Raw genomic sequence first — 18,529 nt, 5'->3', positions numbered from 1 at the left:
TCGCTTGAGCGTGCCGCAAATCAACGAATGCTTCAAACGGCAGGCCATGAGGTTCGACTCAGAGCGGATCGATTCACGGCCTTTCTTGGATCCTGGCTTGCGCTTCTGGCTCATCTTCTCCGTTCAGTGCCATGTGATTGCCATCAATCAGACATCCGGCGCCGAGAATTGGGACAGGATCGTATCCATGCATTATTGGTGCATCCTTATCCAACCCCCAAAATGGCTCCCCGCCTGGACCACCTGGACTGTGGCTGAGTCCCTGGCCTGGGCAGAGCGAACGCTCATTCTGTTTTATCTTTCTTCCTCGAGTCATAATTCTTCTTTTTATTAGTGCTGCTGTCAATTATTGACCGGTGGGTGGCAGGCCTGCGAGCTTTCAGCCGCACTGGCTCAACCCATCGCTCGAGAATGCCTTGCCAGCTCTGACGCAGGCCTCTTCCTTTAAAGTCGGCCTCTCGTCCACGGTCCGCCTGTTGCAGTTTGGATTTCCAAGAATTGTCATCCTAGTTTTCCACCCCAATCCCGCAGTCGCGCACTCCCAATCATCAGTCCATGATTGTGCTTGCATACTGCTTGCATTTTTGGCCTTGATATCTAGTTCCATACCCAACACCAACCCTGAATATTGTCCGATTGTCTCGGTCTAATCGATCAGTATATACACTGTTAACTTAATACGTACAACCGTCTTGGAACAAGTACTGTTTACATTGGTTTCGAATATATATGGAAGGAGATAGGCTAACGTGCTAATTGTTAGTCTATTCCACTTGGTTTATACCTTTGTTTTGTTCTATATATTCACTACCCTGTATTTTGAGTTCACAATGGGCGAAGAAAGGGGCTCATCTATTCTCAACGGCCTCGGAAACGCTATCTCGCAGATCGAAAATGCGGTATCCGCATCACTCAGGCCTTTGCCGGCGGCTACTGGTAACGGGACATATGTCGCCGAATCCACTAAGACCGGCCTGGCTAGGGATCTTAGCCATGTCGATCTTGAGGATATCCGCACTCTTGCGGATCTTATCAAGAACGCGGCTACAGGAGAGCCTGTTGATGACAAACAGTACATCATGGAGAGGGTGATCCAGGTCAGTTAATACCTCGTTCAACCAAAACCTAGAGATGAAAGTGGACGTTGTGCTGAACAACAATTAGCTAGCTGCGGGTTTGCCATCTACGTCACGCAATGCTACAGAGCTAACCGAGTCTTTCTTAAACATGTTATGGAATGATCTGGAGCACCCACCAATCTCGTACGTACTAGGCACTTACTGTTGACTATTCAATGTAGCCATGTCTAATGAGTAACAGCTATCTTGGAGCGGATTCCAAGTACCGGAAAGCTGACGGCTCCGGGAATGTAAGAAGTTTATGGCCCCCCCCCCGCCCTTCTACATGCTAAAGCCTAGAACCATAGAATCATTTCTGGCCTCGGATAGGCGCTGCTGGCTCTCCTTACGCAAGATCCGTCCGGCCCAAGGCAGTCCAATCCCCAGCGCTCCCTGAGCCGGAGGTGATTTTTGATAGCCTACTCCGACGGAAAGAGTACAAAGAGCATCCCAATAAGATATCCAGTGTTCTATTCTACCTTGCTTCCATCATTATTCACGGTAAGACGAATTATAGACTGGTTGATGATTTGATTTGCTAACAGCCATCTAGATCTGTTTCAGACTGACCCTGATGATGGCTCTACTTCTCTCACGTCATCTTATCTGGACCTTTCTCCTTTGTATGGAAACAATCAAGAGGAGCAGAATCTTATCCGCACGTTTAAGGATGGAAAGTTGAAGCCTGATTGTTTCTCTACAAAGCGAGTTTTGGGGTTCCCGCCTGGGGTCGGCGTGCTACTAATCATGTTCAATCGCTTCCATAACCACGTGGTTGATCAATTAGCATCGATCAATGAAGCCGGGCGATTTACCAAGCCTGACGAGTCCGATGTTAAAGGGTATTCCAAATACGACAACGATCTCTTCCAAACTGGCCGGTTGGTGACATGCGGACTATATGCAAACATTATTCTGAAAGATTATGTTCGGACGATTCTGAGCATCAACCGGACGGACAGCGTGTGGAGCCTAGATCCGCGAATGGAGATGAAAGATGGCCTGTTGGGCGAAGCAGCAGCAATGGCCACCGGGAACCAGGTGTCGGCTGAATTCAACGTGGTATACCGTTGGCACGCGTGTGTTTCCAAGCGCGACGAACAGTGGACCGAGGATTTTCACCGTCAGATTATGCCGGGGAGAGACCCTAGCACCTTGTCCCTAAGAGAGTTCGTTGAAGGGTTGGGCCGGTGGCAGGCTGCCCTTCCACAAGAGCCGCTGGAACGTCCTTTTTCGGGCTTACGGCGCAAGTCTGACGGGACTTTCGATGATGATGATCTGGTTAAACTTTTTGAGCAAAGCGTCGAAGATTGTGCGGGAGCGTTCGGAGCGTCTCATGTGCCGGCGATCTTCAAAAGTATTGAGGCCCTTGGTATCATGCAGGCGCGTTCGTGGAACCTGGGAACCCTTAATGAGTTCCGCAGCTACTTCAACTTGGCTCCGCATAAGTCTTTTGAAGATATCAACTCTGATCCGTATATTGCCGAACAGCTCAAGCGACTATATGACCATCCGGACCTCGTGGAGATCTACCCAGGGGTCATTGTGGAGGATGCGAAGGATCCCGTTCCCGGAAGTGGCCTCTGTGTCAATTACACCATATCGAGAGCAATTCTCTCGGATGCCGTCGCCCTAGTTCGGGGTGATCGCTTTTACACCGTTGACTTCACTCCGAAGCACCTTACGAACTGGGCATTTAGCGAGATCGAACCAAATAATTCGGTTGACCAGGGCCATGTATTTTATAAGCTGGTTCTCCGGGCGTTCCCAAATCACTTTTCCGGCAATTCAATTTACGCCCATTTCCCCCTGGTCATTCCCTCAGAAAATGAAAAGATACTCCGAAACCTTGGGATTGCAGAGAAGTATAGCTGGGCCCGCCCCAAGCATATCCCTCATCCACATTTCATCAACTCTCATGCCACTTGCATGTCCATTCTCAACAACCAAGAGACATTCAAGGTGACGTGGGGTAAGAAGATCGAATTCCTGATGCAAAACGCTAATCATCTATATGGAAAGGATTTTATGCTGTCTGGAGACGGACCACCGAACGCCGCATCGCGCAAGTTGATGGGGTCTGCTTTGTATCGCGTTAAGTGGGAAGAAGATGTCAAAAAGTTCTATGCGCAAATAACTCTGAAACTCCTGCACCGAAATTCTTATAAAGTCGCGGGTGTGAATCAAGTCGATATCGTCCGAGACGTGGCCAATCTCGCGCAAGTCCACTTTTGTTCCAGTGTCTTTTCCCTGCCACTGAAGACTGAATCAAACCCCAGGGGAATTTTTACGGAATTGGAGATGTACAACATCATGGCCCTTGTCTTTACCGCTATCTTTTACGACGCTGATGTTGCGAAGTCGTTCGAATTGAATCAGGCTGCCAGGGCTGTAACGCAGCAGCTGGGTCAGCTAACTATGGTCAATGTTGAACTGATTGAAAGGACTGGCTTCATCGCAAACATCGTGAACGGCTTGCAGCGACACGACCTCCTTCGCGAATATGGGATCCATATGATCCAGCGTCTCTTGGCAAGTGGACTTCCCACGGCTGAGGTTGTATGGACCCATATCCTGCCTACTGCTGGTGGAATGGTTGCGAACCAAGCACAACTTTTCTCACAGTGCCTTGACTATTATCTTTCTGAAGAAGGCTCCACTCATCTTCCTGAGATTAACCGCCTCGCCAGCGAGGACACCTCGGAAGCCGATGAGCTTCTCACACGGTAGTAAGTATCCTTTCAGACGGCTTTCTGTACAGCGGGCACATGCTGATTATCGCAGCTTCATGGAGGGTGCTCGGCTGCGATCTTCAGTTGCTCTTCCCCGGGTGGCCGCGCAACCTACCGTAATTGAAGATAACGGCGAAAAGCTTACCATCAAGGCAGGCCAGACTATTATGTGCAACTTGGTAAGCTGGGCCCTTCGCAATGCTATAAGTCATCCACTGAGCGTGTGCTAGGTTTCCGCATGCAAAGATCCATCCGCGTTCCCCGAACCAGATAAGGTCAGACTTGACCGTGATATGAGCCTTTATGCTCATTTTGGTTTTGGTGCCCACGAGTGCTTGGGTGTTGGCCTCTGTAAGGCGGGACTTACTACGATGCTCAGGGTAGTCGGACGACTGAAAAATCTTCGCCGTGCTCCCGGACCTCAGGGGCAATTGAAGAAACTTTCTGGCCCCGGCGGAATCGCGAAGTACATGAACGAACGCCAGAGCGGCTTCTCCCCTTTCCCGACAACTATGAAGATCCAGTGGGATGGTGATCTGCCTATTTTGGAGGAAAACTAGAAAATGTAGAGTTGAGCTATGAGGTTTTGTATCTTTCTCTGGAGTATGAGGTAACTCGGATATATTGATTCTTCTCATATTATCGGAGTTGGATTTGTAGACTGGGTAGGGATATAGCCGCAAGTACCATTCTGGGAGCATCTGCTTCAGTGGTGAGTGCCCCTCAGTCTGGACTTGTGGTATTTGTTTGTGTGTCCGATGGAGCTTTCTCCTGTTTAAACTTGCCTGCCCCGCTTGTCGGGAGTCATTGATATTGCGGGGTCGTCAAAATCTCGACTCAAGTTCAGAATGCCAGTCTGTCCAAGGCGTTCTTCATGAAGCAGTTTAGGATGAGATGAGGGGTTAATGCGATAGGTGACGTTACGGACGAGCCTCAGTTAGAGGAAGCCACATCTAAATGTAACTAAACCGGGCCTCACACGTAGAAAAAGAAGACTGCTACTCGCAGTCGGAAGTGGAAGGGCCTCCAGTACCTCGCGGCGAAATAAAATATGTTGCATCTTGAAGACAACCTGGAGAGAAGCAAGCTTACCTGGAGCAAATGCTTGCCTGGTCAGGCACAGTACCATCCGTTACCGCCCTCTGCCGCAACTCCAAAGCGGAAGGTGAAAGGCTTGCCTGGGCCCAGGTGGTTCCAATAGGTATAGATTACTGGTAATTGGTATTAGGAGTACAGCCTTGAGCTTCAGGTTTTCCCGACCTTCATCATCACCACCTCCACCACCACGACGTCCACCCATCCTCTTCGTCCTCTGCCACTCGCTTTGTTTCCTCCCTTCCTCGCTCTTCATTGCTTTACGAACTCCTCACATCCCCCTTTTCTGACTCGACTCTCTCCCCCAGGATTTTGGCTTCTCTCTGGGCGCTCCTCCAGGGCTTGCGACCTGCACCGTTTTCCCTGTTTTTCTACCCGCAGCTTAACTGAGCTCATGAAGTTAACCTCCTGCTACTGACTAACCAGCCGAGTCCAAATCATTTCCGCGTCCCTTCCCTGAATCACCAGAACTCCGTTTCTAGTATCTGGTAAACTTAGTTATATCATTCACGAACTCGGTCTACGATACCCATCGAAGCCAGCCGAACCTTCACTTTTCCTCCGTCTTGCTTTCCCCTTCTGAACCGGGAAGAAAAAAAGTCCCAAAAGATTCTCTCACACCTCACCTCCCCGCATCGGTCTTTCTCAGCTGGATTCCTTCATCCTCTCTAGGAGGTACTCTCCTGGACTTCTGGCCTTTCCTGATGATTGCCTGATTGCTCAACCTCAGCCATCATGGGGAGAATTAAGAAAGTTGCAGGACAGAAGCATGAGGCTACACTTGTAAGTTCTTCCGCCCCTTCATGATATATCGTACCCTTTACCTTTTCGGCGGGTCAGAATTGAGCTGAAAAAAATTTTCTCGCTGCATCAGTCTCCCTATCTTGCGGATTTCATAACCGGTGCGACAACCATTCCGGTTCCAGACCTTCCTTCGCACCTGCACACATTTTCTCGCATCTGGCCGTTCCCTAGAGGCGATCTGTATCACTGGATCAATGTCCTGAATCGCTTTGACGATATTCTGGCCTCCGTCATTGAGAGATACGGTCTCGGAAATGGTCCCCAGACGACGTCCTTCGGCCAACAGTTCCTCATCCACTGCTATACGAGCGAAGACCCAGGGCTAGGCTCACGAGATATCGAGACTAAGCTTGCCGCTCTGGGATATGGCCCGGAGGGGGATAGAGAACTCTTGGAGGCCGTCCTTGATTTCTCTAGACTTCTCTTGGAGAAATGTGGCAACCGCAGCTTGTACAATAGCAGTGAGCGGTTGGGGGAGTTGCTCAACACCACGTCACTAACTCTTCTTCAATCTACACTTCGTCTGTCACTTTCTTTGGCACAGAGGTATCATTCACGTCATCGAGGTGGCTCTCACATCCAGCAGAGCGTGTTAGCGGCCCATTACAACCTTGATCTTGAGAAGCTGCAGAAGATTGCAGCTCCTTATTCCCGCCCTACTTTCCATGGACGACCGGCTCCCTCACCACCCGGCGCCAAGATCAAGGATAAGGTACCGCAAACGACACATAATGCAAATGATTTGACTTCTCTGACGCGAGAGACCGATGGTTGGGATGAGTGGGGCCACGTCAGTCTACTCTACTACCCGCCAGGTTCCGCCGAACAAGGAAAAAATGGCCCTGAGAGCGGACTCGGGGCTCCCGTAACGCACGCCCCTTCTACACCCACGCCTCTCCGTCGGAGTCACTCTAGCACTACCCCGAGAACGGGCCGTATCCCGCCCACGGAGGAGTCGCCTACTTCCGTAGTCAATACACCAATCGGGAGACTGAATGAAACGTTGCCGGGTGGAAAGATTTTGGAAATTCCCAACTCGACAATCTCTTCTTCACCCGCTGAAGAAATTATATTGTCACACTCTGAAGATGTCCCAGATGATTCAAAGTATGAATTACTCAATCGGGTCCGCACGGCAAAGGGGCTAGTTACCTCACAGTCAACTAGAGAACGAATTCTTTCCATAAAGATTCTAGCCATCACAAATTTGGCTTACATATATCCAGAACCGCTCTTCCAGCAGAAAATTCTTCAATTCGACATGGAGCAACCCAAGCGCCTTCAACTGGCCTACCAACTGGGCGAACTTGTTCACCTTGGGGCAAGTGGTGACCTTTCGGTTACCCGAATGGCCCAGACGTTCGCTATCCAGGCTCTTGATGCATTGGCTAAGCACAAAGCCCGGGCGATTGACGTCTGCGCCGCCTTGAGCGTCAACGTGAACCATGGGGTTCTAATGTTCTTGACCCGCAAAGCTGTCAACGAATTGAGCTCGGAGAGCGATGAGGACGACGATGGCTACCATGATGAATGGAGAGACGCTCTTCTAGCCCTTCTCCGCACACTTCCTGGGTCGAGCACTAGAACCCCAGAGACCCTTGTAGCTGCTGGGCTGATTCCTATGTTTGTGGACGTCCTGAATCTTCGCACCGACAAGGCCCGTCGCGTCTATTCTCGTGTTATGGAATTTCTCGACAGTTTCGTGCTTGCTGTCCGTGATGCATTTGGGATATTGACTAATGCCAAGGGGTTTGATGCACTTTCAGATTTGATTGATTTTGAGACCAAATCGTCATTTGAGAATGTATCTCGGGGGGCGGGGATTCCAGACTTCTATAAAACGCCGTCAATCGATTACCAAATCCCATATTTCCAGCAACAGACGCTCCGCTGGCTGTTCCGTTTCGTCAATCACATCATGCAGCATAATGGCGGTGGATTTGACCGCGTCCTCCGGAATTTGATTGACTCTCCACAGCTGCTAACTTCCCTACGCCTTGTGATCGGTAACGCCCCAATATTCGGCTCCCATGTTTGGAGTAACGCGGTAAATATCCTGAGCAGCTTCATTCATAATGAGCCCACTAGTTATGCGGTCATTGCTGAGGCTGGTTTGAGCAAGAGCTTTCTTGAGGCCATTACTCTCTCGCGTCTTGGGGTTTCTGAGAGTGAAAGTACAGAGGCTCCACCACCTGAAGCAGAAGGTGAACAAGCCACCGCATCAACCGTAACCACGAGCTTCTTGGGTGGTGATGAGCAGAAACCCAGAGACTATATTGTCGCAAGACCTAAAGATGCTCATTTGGCACCGGGTATTGTGCCCGCTACGGAAGCCCTATCGTGCATACCTTCAGCATTCGGGGCAATCTGCCTTAATGGGTCTGGACTGGAGCTCTTTCAATCGTCCCACGCATTGGAGAGCTTCTTTGAGATATTTGAAAGTCCTGCGCATATCAAGTGTCTCATCAAGGACGAGACGAATCTTGTTCGGTCTTTGGGCAGTACATTCGATGAGCTTGTTCGCCATCACCCGGCTTTAAAATCATCGATCATGACTGCGGTCATGGTGATGGTGGCACGTGTTGGGTTTTTGTGCAGGGCCAAAGCTTGGTCATATGGTTTGGGTGCCAAGCTATGGAAAGAAGATTCGAAGACAACCCCCATAGTCTCAGGGGAATCATGGCAGTTGCTGAAGGCGATTGGTTTCGATGGCTTCCAGCATGATGGCTCTGAGGCCAGTTTGGGATATGGTATCCCAAGCATTAACAACGATGCATCACTCCCGGACGGGGGGAAGCTGCGCATGGGAAATGTGAGCGAGCTTCTCCCACCTCTGGACGCTCAAATTCAACCCAAGGACGAGGACAAGGATGGATTGACTATAACGGACTATCTGTTCCCCGTCTTGCGGTTCTTGGGAGCTTTCTTCGAAAACCAGTCTAACTGCACGTACTTCATCGAGTCTGGCGGCGTCGAGTTCATCTTAGATCTTGCCACTCTGCAAAGCCTCCCTTTCGATTTCCACAGTACCGATGCCAACCAAGAATTAACGGTACTCGTCCACATGCTCGCGGAAACCAAGCCTCATCTGGTCATTCCATCGCTTGTTTCTCGGGCCGAGCGGACGATTGATATGCTAGGAGATTTCTGGAGGTCGTCCTCTGAGCAGGGATTCTTTACCCCTTTGGTTCAATTAGACAAGGAGGGACACGAGAAGTCAGCCGCCTCGACTGACGAATCAGTCAAGAGTCCCAGAGACAACGGAACTTTCTTTGCGAAACACTTGGTATCGGCCCTGATACTTACGGACCTCCTTCGTGAAGCATTTTCCCTCCCCCTGTATCAATCGAGGCCGACCCAACAGACTTCTGCTTTTGCCCAAGTCAATCTAGCCGATCGGTACAATTCGCTCGTAAAAAAGCTAGGTCGCCTACATGCCGCTTGCGTGTGGGAGGAGATTCTACTTGAAAAGAACATTCCGGATACCTGGGATCAGGCAACAAGAGTCCAGCCAACCCCTTCGGAGCGACCTATCGATAATTCTGTACTCTTGAATGAGGGAGTATCTAACTTACTTACACCCGAACCTCGACAAGATAGACTACCCAGTAGTAGTCCTGCGAATCCCGCGACTCCTCAGCAACCGATCGACGGCGGTTCTGAGAAGCTCCCTGAAGGCGGTGTGGCATTCAAGAATGTGCAGGCACTTCGCTATCTCTTAAGCTCTTTGCCTTCCTCCATTACTGGATTCCTTCATAACCTGGGCCTTTGCCTAATTGGAAAGCGGCGTATTGACGCTTACCAGAAACAAAATGCGACCACGGTGGCGGACGTTATTGCTGGCGCTGTGCTCGAACAATTGCAGTTCAAGCCTGCAAATGCCAGTGGCAACCCAAAACTCAAATTTGCATACCTTATTGTTATTCTGTCATCCTTCTCTCATTTATTATTTGAAGGTAAATCTTTCCCCTATGTTCACCTCGTTCCAAGAAACTGATATATTTGCCACAGCTGCACCGGATCGCCATCACTCTCATTACCTTACACTCGTGCTGTTCGCTTTCAAGAGGAACGGTGGCCTGAAGGTACTACAGGATGTTTGTGATCTTTTCGTCCGCGAGGTCAACAACCTTACGCCACCAGACTCAGTATCAGACTATGAAAGCGATGTGTCGGCGAGATTGACGTCCGCTTACGGAGGGATTAAGATCATTCTCAGTTTCTTCGCCGAACTAGCTTCCGGGAAAAGCATTGTAGACTCTAGCCAAACACAAGCAATGACGAGTGGTGACCGAGAACGTGGCCGTACTGACTACTTCCAGCCGGGGCAGTTTCTGGTGGAACTTCGAACGGAAATTCTGCCGATAGCACGGAAAATGTGGAATTCCGATTTTGCAACACAATCTACAAGCTCTGTTGTCAAATGTATGGTCGATATCTTGCGTTCGTCACTCGATGGTGAATACGAAACTGGGGCTGCCCGGCGTTCCCACCCACAGCCGGCATTGACCGATGTGCAAAGAAAAGCATTTCCTATCAACAGGGAGCGAGTTAACGCATTACAAGAGAAAGGATACGACAGTCGGCTTGTCCAAGAGGCTTTATACCGCTGCAATAACGTTCAGGCTGCTGCCGAGGAATATTGCAGGGCACAGAGGTACCTGAGGGTGCCCGATCTTGCACCACCGCCGCCCAGCGACATGGAATCGGCTCGTTCTAATACAGCATCTGGCGGGGAGGGGCCGGAGGACTCGGCTGGTGGAAACCCCCCACCTTTTGATCCTAACTCCTTCTTTGACCAATCTTTCTCCATGTTCCTGGCCCGGGCAACAGGGCAATCCACGGAGGACGGTCACAATCATGACCAAGGCCAGGGGATGCCGGAAGAGATCACGAGAGCTCTAACTCAATTCATGGGCCAAGGGCACGGAGACGACGACCAAGAAGATAACGCAGCTGGCAATAACCCGGAGCCTAGCAATACGCGGATGAGCAGCTCATTTGACACTACAGAGCAGCGCCCTGACCAACAACCTACGAGTCGACGTGAGCTGACCACGGTCGAAGATCTGGATACCGAAAGGGAGAAGGTGCGATCAAATTTGATTGAGCGGTGCTTAGATGTCCTCAATGACCACCATGATGTTTCCTTCGAATTGTCTGATTTAATTGCATCCGCCGTCAAGAAACATCGTGATCCAGAAAGCTTCAGAAAAGAGGTTGGAGAGCTTCTTGTACAATCATTGGTCTCGTTGCAGATGGAGAACTTTCAAGCTACCGGCAAGAAAGTTGCCGCATACGCTCATCTTCTAGCTTTGGTTGTACAGGATAGGGAAATGTACAATGCTACACTCGCAGAGCTGAAGGAATGTTTCTCAATATTCCTTCAGTTTATCTCAGTCCCAGTGGAGAAGACCGCGGAGGAATCATTCCCCTGGGTAGGACACGTTTTGCTTGTGCTAGAAAAGCTGCTATCCGACGATTCTCAACCACCTCAAATCCGCTGGACCTTACCTGATAACGATAATCCAAGCCCAGAGGATGACGGACCGGCTCAATTGGAAGAACCTCTCGTGTCTAATGACGAGAAAATACAATTATTCGAAGCTCTCGTCGAGATTCTTCCTCGGATCGGAAAAGATGACACCTTAGCTCTATCGGTTTGTCGAATCTTGGTGATTCTTACCAGACTTCGCAGTATTGCAACTCGACTAGGAGAAAAGCGAAATTTGCAGCGTTTATTTGTCATGGTAAAGCAACTGTCAAGCTCTACGAACGAGAAGCTCCAAGGTGCCTTCATGCTCATTTTGAGGCATATAATCGAAGACGAGGAGACAATCCGACAGATAATGAGGAGTGAGATTGTCTCTAATTTCGAGTCAAAATCGTCTCGTCAGGTCGATACGACGGGTTATGTCCGACAAATGTATCATCTTGTGCTTCGGTCTCCAGAGATATTCACGGAAGTTTCAAACGACAAGCTTAAATTACAGCGGTACGATAACCGACAACGCCCTCAGATTCTCACACTTAAGCCGGAAAATAAGACTGGACCAGAGGTCACGATGAACCAGGGTGCCGAAACTACACCCAATATTGACGAGAGGAAGTCCGACGCTCAAGAGGGTAAGGAGAAAGGGAAGTCTACGGAATTGAAGGCCCCTATTGTAGAACACCCAGACGGGGTCATCCACTATCTGCTTTCGGAGCTTTTATCGTACAAAGATGTCGAGGATAAAGAGCCCGCAGACAACCCAGACACTTCCGCCCCCGATCAGTCGGAGCCGCAGACCGATATAGAGATGTCGACCGATGAACCTGCGCCGTCTGTATCAAGCACCGATTTACATGGCTCGCGAAATCCCAAGAAGCAAGAGAAGCCCGCGTTCCAAGCCGATGATCATCCAATTTACATCTATCGGTGTTTCCTACTTCAGTGCCTGACAGAACTACTTTCGTCGTACAATCAGACGAAGGTCGAATTCATTAACTTCTCGCGTAAAGCGGACCCTCTAACAGCAACACCATCTAAGCCCCGTTCTGGTATCCTTAACTACCTTCTCAATGTTTTGGTGCCTGTCGGTACCATGGATCATGATGAATCTGTCGCTTTTAAGAAGCGTAGTAACACATCTGCTTGGACGATGCGAGTCCTGGTTGCTCTTTGCACAAAAACCGGAGAATTTGGCGGCCACGGAAGGCGACGTAACGACCAGAATTTTAATGAGGATGATGAACCGGAGCTGGCCTTTGTGCGAAGATTTGTCCTGGAGCATGCCTTAAGAGCATATAAAGAGGCAAATGCTTCTGCCGAGCCATTGGATGTTAAGTATTCCCGAATCATGTCGCTTGCCGATTTATTCGACAAGATGCTTAGTGGTTATGCTTTTGTCTCTGGGGACACTGCCTTCCCGTCTTCCACGAAACAACTCGCCAGAACGATGTTTGAGAAACATTTTATCTCTGCTCTCACGGCATCTGTGTCAGAGATTGATCTGAATTTCCCGGCATCTAAACGGGTTATAAAGTACATCTTACGTCCTCTAAACAAGCTGACGCAGACCGCTGTGATCTTGAGCGAAACTTCGGATATTTCCACCATTGGCGAATCAGAAGAGGACGAAATTTCCTCCGCAACTTCTGTTTCGGATATGGATGACGAGCGTGAAGAGACCCCTGATCTGTTTCGACACTCGACATTGGGCATGCTAGAGCCTCGTCACGAAGAGGAAACTAGTTCCGATGAGTCAGAGGAGGAGGATGATGAAATGTACGACGATGAGTACGGAGAGGAAATGGACTACGAAGAAGATATGCCGGACGATGATGGTGAGGTAATTAGCGACGAGGAGGAGGAGATTGAGGGTGTTGGGCCCATTGAAGGTCTCCCTGGCGATTCTGGAATGGATATTGAGGTTGTCATTGACGAGGAGGATGACGACGATGATGACGATGATGACGATGATGAGGATGAGGGCGAGGATCAATCTGACATGGACGACGAAATTCTCGCCGGCGAGATTACTGGTGACCGGGATAACGAGAGCCTCGACGAAGGGGATGACGATGGGTGGGGGGACCCAGGAATGTCCGGAGATGATGACGAAGTCGATATCATGAACGAACTCGAGGACGAGTTGGCCGATATCCGGCAATCTGACCAACACGACGATGGCCAGCGTCTCGATGACATCTTCCGTGCTCTAAACGAGGCTGCGGGTGGCGTTGAAGATCTACAGGCGGACAGCTTGGGCGATCTACATGATGACATTGTTGACGACGATTTGAATGAGGATGAAGGTTCGCACACTTCCCCTGAATCACTCTAAGTTCATTGCTAACATTATTCAAGAAGACGAAGAGATTGATGAGCTGGAAGAGGAGCTTGAAGATGCCGACGAAGACCAAGCCTCTTATCACGGCTTCGACGATGATGACGATCTCATTGACCCATGGGGATGGGACGGGGATGAGCCGCCAATGCCGCGGGGTCATCACCACCATCAACGTTTCCGTGGCCATAACCCAGCGTGGGCTGCAGTGACTGGCATGATGCCTAACCGACACGGAGTGGTTCCGATCCAACCGTACCGCCTACATCGGACGCAAATCCCAGCACGTGGCAACGATGACGGCACGAACCCGCTCCTGGTCCGAACCGATCGCGGCTCTGAGGCCCCCGGACAACGTCGTGGCGCTGGTAACGAAGCATTTACAGACTGGATACATGGAATGGAGCCAGTTTCGACGGGGCGCCTGCTGCCTATGGACAGCCCCGTCAGCTTTATGCATGCTATCATGCAGGCCATCGGCCAGGGTGGACCAGGTTTCGGTGTGGTCAGTCGGCCAGATGGCATTCACGTCCATGTTGATAGACACGCTATCCTACCGAACCGCATTCAGGACATGTTCGGGTTGGGTAGGACTCAAGCCCCTCCCCCGCGGACTCGGGATGACCCTTCTCAGGCCGTCGGTTTCGCCCTAGCAACGACTCGAAGCCGTTGGCAAGAAGAAGCCCGCATTCTGTTCAGCAGCAACTATGTTGAAAAAACCCAGCGTGTGGTCAACTCACTTTTAAAAATTCTTGTCCCGCCGGCTATCGAGGAACAAAAGCAGCGAGAAAAGCAATTGGAGGAGGAGCACAAAAGACGAGAGGAAGAACGTATTGAGCGTGAACGTCAGGAACGCCTCGCTAAGGAGGAGGAGGAGAAAGAGCGGAAGCGAAAGGAGGAGGAAGAAAGCGCCCGTCAACAACAAGAGAGAGAACAGCAAGAAGCGGAACGCCCGCCGTCAGGAGCCGTTCCAGAGCCTATGGACGACGTACAGCAAACTGATCTTACCACTGAAGCTAGCGGCGCTACACAGCAGGCTCAAGCTGATTCAACCCCAGTTGAACCCGCTCAACGTGTACATACCACCATAAGGGGTCGCCAGCTTGACATCACAGGGATGGAAATCGACCCAGAATATCTTGAAGCCCTACCTGAGGAGCTACGTGAAGAGGTGATCATGCAGCAGCTAGCGGAGCAACGCTCTCAGGCTGCAGCCGCAGGCGAAGAACCCAGTGAGATTAATCCCGAGTTCCTTGAGGCATTACCTGCGGACATCCGGGAAGAGCTTCTTCAACAGGAAGCAGCCGACCGTCGTCGCCGAGAACGAGAAAACGCCCGTAGGCAAGTTGGAACTGGTGGGACCCCTGCCCATGCCGAAGACATGGACCCGGCGAGCGTCCTCGCTACTCTCGATCCAACTTTGCGCCAAGTCGTCCTTGCTGAGCAGTCGGACGAGTTCCTCGCAACTCTGGGGCCTGAATTTGTTTCGGAAGCCCGTGCTATTTCTGGTGGGAGAGGACGACTCACCCAATTTGGCGATATCCCACGAATCGATCATCGACATAGGACGCAACAAGTCGACGATCAGGAACCTAAGAAACAGCAACGTCGTCAAATTGTGCAAATGCTAGACAAGGCTGGAGTTGCTACATTACTTCGTTTGATGTTCATGCCTCTCCAAGGAAATGCGCGCCACCAGCTAAACGACATCCTTCATAACGTTTGCGAAAACCGCCAGAACCGAATCGAAGTTATCAGCCTTCTTCTCGCTGTGCTGCAGGACGGAAGTACTGATGTATCGGCAATCGAACGTAGTTTTGCTCAGTTGTCTCTACGTGCCAAACCTTCTACCCTTCAGAAGGCACCGCAATCTGTCAAAAAATGCCTCGGCTTCCAGTCTTCCTCAAACGTTAGCAACGAAGTGACTCCAATGATGGTGGTGCAGCAATGTCTCGGGACACTCTCATTTTTGTCCCAATACAATCCCCACATTGCATGGTTCTTCCTCACAGAGCATGACCCGTCATCCGCTTTGAAGCTGAAGGCGTTGCGTAAGGGGAAAGGAAAAGATAACAAAGCCAACAAATTCGCACTTAACGCATTGCTTTCTTTGCTTGACAGGAAGCTGATCTTGGAAAGCCCGAATTGCATGGAGCAACTCTCTAGCTTATTGGCAAGCATCACCCAACCCCTTACTCTACTCCTCCGCCGCGAGAAAGAGAAACAGGCAGAAGAAAGCAAGGGCAAACAACCTGAGCGTACCACTGGTGACCAAGTTGGAGAGCCCGAGCAGGCACAGGCATCTGGAACGTCAGGAGCTGGAGACTCTGCGGCGGATACCAACATGACGGACGTCCCTCCCCGTCCTGAAAGTGTGGACTCGCAAGCCGCCGCGCCCCCGGCGCAGTCTCGAAACGAACCCTCAACAGACACCAAGGCAGAGGCCGCCAAGGGCGAAGAAGAGAAGCATAGGAGAAGGACAATCGAGCCGCCGGTCATTCCTGAGTTCAATTTGAAGCTGGTTGTTCATGTCCTTGCGGCTCGTGAGTGTAATGGAAAAATTTTCAGGGACGCCCTTTCGACCATCAACAATCTCTCTGCCGTCCCTGGTGCTCGGGACACCATTGGGAACGAGCTTGTCAGCCAGGCACAGAGCTTAAGTACAACAATTCTCCTCGACTTAGATGAATTGATATCCCATATTCACGAAGCCCGGACCGGTACCGATATGCAAGGCTTAGCACTCGCGAAGTTTTCCCCAGCCAGTTCTGATCAGGCTAAGCTGCTTCGTGTCTTAACGGCCCTTGATTATCTGTTTGACCCAACCCGCGGGGACAAAGCCAAAGGTAATGACGCTGAAGGTACGGTCAAGGGGGATGTTCTTCAGACATTGTATGAGAGTTCAACCTTCGGGCCCTTGTGGACAAGGCTCAGTGAATGTTTGACCCTCGTTCGCCAGAAGGAGAACATGATGAACGTGGCCACAATCCTTCTACCTCTTGTCGAAGCTTTGATGGTTGTTTGTAAGAACACCACCCTCAAAGATGCTTCCATTGGCAGGAATAGCCGAGAATTATCCGTTTCAAGCACCTCTGCCGACGCCGGCCTGAACATGGAGAGCCTATTCTTCAAGTTCACGGAAGAACACCGCAAAATACTGAACGAACTGGTTCGACAAAATCCGCGACTGATGAGTGGTACATTCTCCCTGCTAGTCAAGAATCCCAAGGTACTTGAGTTTGACAATAAGCGCAATTACTTCACTCGCCGACTCCATTCACGCGGGGCTGAGCCTCGCCACCCTCATCCCCCCCTTCAGTTGGCTGTGAGAAGAGACCAAGTTTTCCTCGACTCATTCAAGTCTCTGTATTTCAAGAGCGCTGACGAGTTGAAATACGGAAAACTAAATGTACGCTTCCATGGAGAAGAGGGCGTTGATGCAGGCGGTGTGACAAGAGAATGGTTCCAAGTGCTGGCTCGCGGAATGTTCAATCCGGATTACGCGCTTTTCATTCCAGTTGCAGCCGACAGGACTACATTCCACCCCAATCGACTGAGCGGTGTCAACCCTGAGCATTTGATGTTCTTTAAGTTCATCGGCCGAATCATTGGTAAAGCTTTGTACGAAGGCCGCGTGCTTGATTGCCATTTCAGTCGAGCGGTCTATAAGTGTATCCTTAGCCGAAGCGTTTCGATCAAGGACATGGAGACCCTCGACCTAGACTACTATAAGTCCCTTCTCTGGATGCTCGAGAATGATATTACCGACATCATCACGGAGACTTTCGCTGTCGAGACAGATGACTTTGGTGAAAAACAGGTTATCGATTTGATTGAAAATGGACGGAATATTCCCGTGACTCAAGATAATAAAGAGGAGTACGTTCAGAAAGTGGTTGACTACCGTCTGGTCGTGTCGGTCCGGGAGCAGCTAGACAATTTCCTCAAAGGTATGCTTGACATTGGCAGAAGTCCCGCCTTGCTTTGTGTAATGCGCATCTAACGGCTTGGATTAGGATTTCATGAAATCATCACCCCAGAGTTGATTTCCATTTTCAATGAACAGGAGCTGGAGTTACTGATTTCTGGACTCCCTGAAATCGAAGTGGATGATTGGAAGGCGAACACTGAATACCACAACTACTCAGCATCATCCCCTCAGATACAGTGGTTCTGGAGAGCCGTACGCTCATTTGATAAGGAAGAACGCGCAAAATTGTTGCAGTTTGTCACAGGTACTAGCAAAGTGCCTCTCAATGGATTCAAGGAGCTTGAGGGCATGAATGGTGTTAGCCGATTCAACATCCACCGTGACTATGGAAACAAAGATCGTCTGCCAAGCTCGCATACATGCTTTAACCGTAAGTTTTATATCTTGTGTTTCTCAATTTTGGCTTCGTGCATGACATGCTAATTCACTGAACAGAACTCGATCTCCCTGAGTACGATAGCTACGAAACGTTGCGGCAGCGTTTGTATACAGCAATGACTACTGGCAGCGAATATTTCGGGTTTGCATAGATTCGGTGGCTATCTTCCTGTGGAAAATTTCCTCAGCTTCTGTCTCCGCTATCGCCGCAGCGATTCCCTTTCTTGTTGTAATGTCCAAGCATTTGGCGGCGTTCTTCTCTGTGTGACTTTTCTGCCTTCCATGTGTATGTATTAATCCGATAATTGGCCCTGAAGCGGACGATTTGTTGAGCTGTGGCCGACGCCCTATCGAAGTGCAGGTCGACAGGACCGAGGCGCAGTTGAAATCCCCCTTCTCTTTCACGTACTTCAGCCAGAATTTTTTTGAGGAAAGAATTTGTTCATACTAAGACAGACCTGGACGATTTGTACATGATTGGAGCCTGGTCGCCTTGTCGCCTTGTCGCCGTGATGGATCGAGGGCGGTGAGGATGTGGTGGGGTCACGGGGAATTGCAAGAAGAAAAAGGGTTGGCTGC

At 50.3% G+C, this 18,529-nt stretch overlaps 2 protein-coding genes across 2 annotated transcripts; both read left to right on the top strand.

The window, feature by feature from the left end:
* Positions 1–830: 830 nt before the first annotated feature.
* On the top strand, positions 831–4,410 carry BJX67DRAFT_385223 (peroxidase/cytochrome P450 family protein; the record flags this gene model as incomplete). The annotated part of the gene is made up of 7 exons (XM_071033812.1): positions 831–1,097; positions 1,165–1,262; positions 1,321–1,369; positions 1,427–1,619; positions 1,672–3,847; positions 3,903–4,029; positions 4,081–4,410. 7 exons carry the CDS (start codon positions 831–833, stop codon positions 4,408–4,410), a joined length of 3,240 nt encoding a protein of 1,079 aa, XP_070881847.1.
* Positions 4,411–5,366: 956 nt separating this feature from the next.
* tom1 (E3 ubiquitin-protein ligase TOM1) lies at positions 5,367–18,414 on the top strand. Its single transcript, XM_071026761.1, has 6 exons — positions 5,367–5,728; positions 5,820–9,705; positions 9,761–13,549; positions 13,602–17,531; positions 17,598–17,942; positions 18,008–18,414. Exons 1-6 carry the CDS (start codon positions 5,681–5,683, stop codon positions 18,100–18,102), a joined length of 12,093 nt encoding a protein of 4,030 aa, XP_070881846.1. The 5' UTR covers positions 5,367–5,680; the 3' UTR covers positions 18,103–18,414.
* The last annotated feature ends 115 nt before the right edge of the window (positions 18,415–18,529 follow it).

The sequence above is a fragment of the Aspergillus lucknowensis genome (assembly GCF_044049455.1).
Source record: "Aspergillus lucknowensis strain CBS 449.75 chromosome Unknown BJX67scaffold_60, whole genome shotgun sequence".
Classification (NCBI taxonomy): Eukaryota; Fungi; Ascomycota; class Eurotiomycetes; order Eurotiales; family Aspergillaceae; genus Aspergillus; species Aspergillus lucknowensis.
Note: the sequence above shows the minus strand (reverse complement) of the source record. Positions and strands in the feature narration are given on the sequence as shown.

Coding starts and splice junctions, on each gene's coding strand:
- tom1 (XM_071026761.1), top strand. CDS start 5,681: ATGGGGAGAATTAAGAAAGTTGCAGGACAGAAGCATGAGGCTACACTT. Junction 5,729..5,819: donor AGAAGCATGAGGCTACACTT/GTAAGTTCTTCC, acceptor TCGCTGCATCAG/TCTCCCTATCTTGCGGATTT. Junction 13,550..13,601: donor CGATTTGAATGAGGATGAAG/GTTCGCACACTT, acceptor ACATTATTCAAG/AAGACGAAGAGATTGATGAG.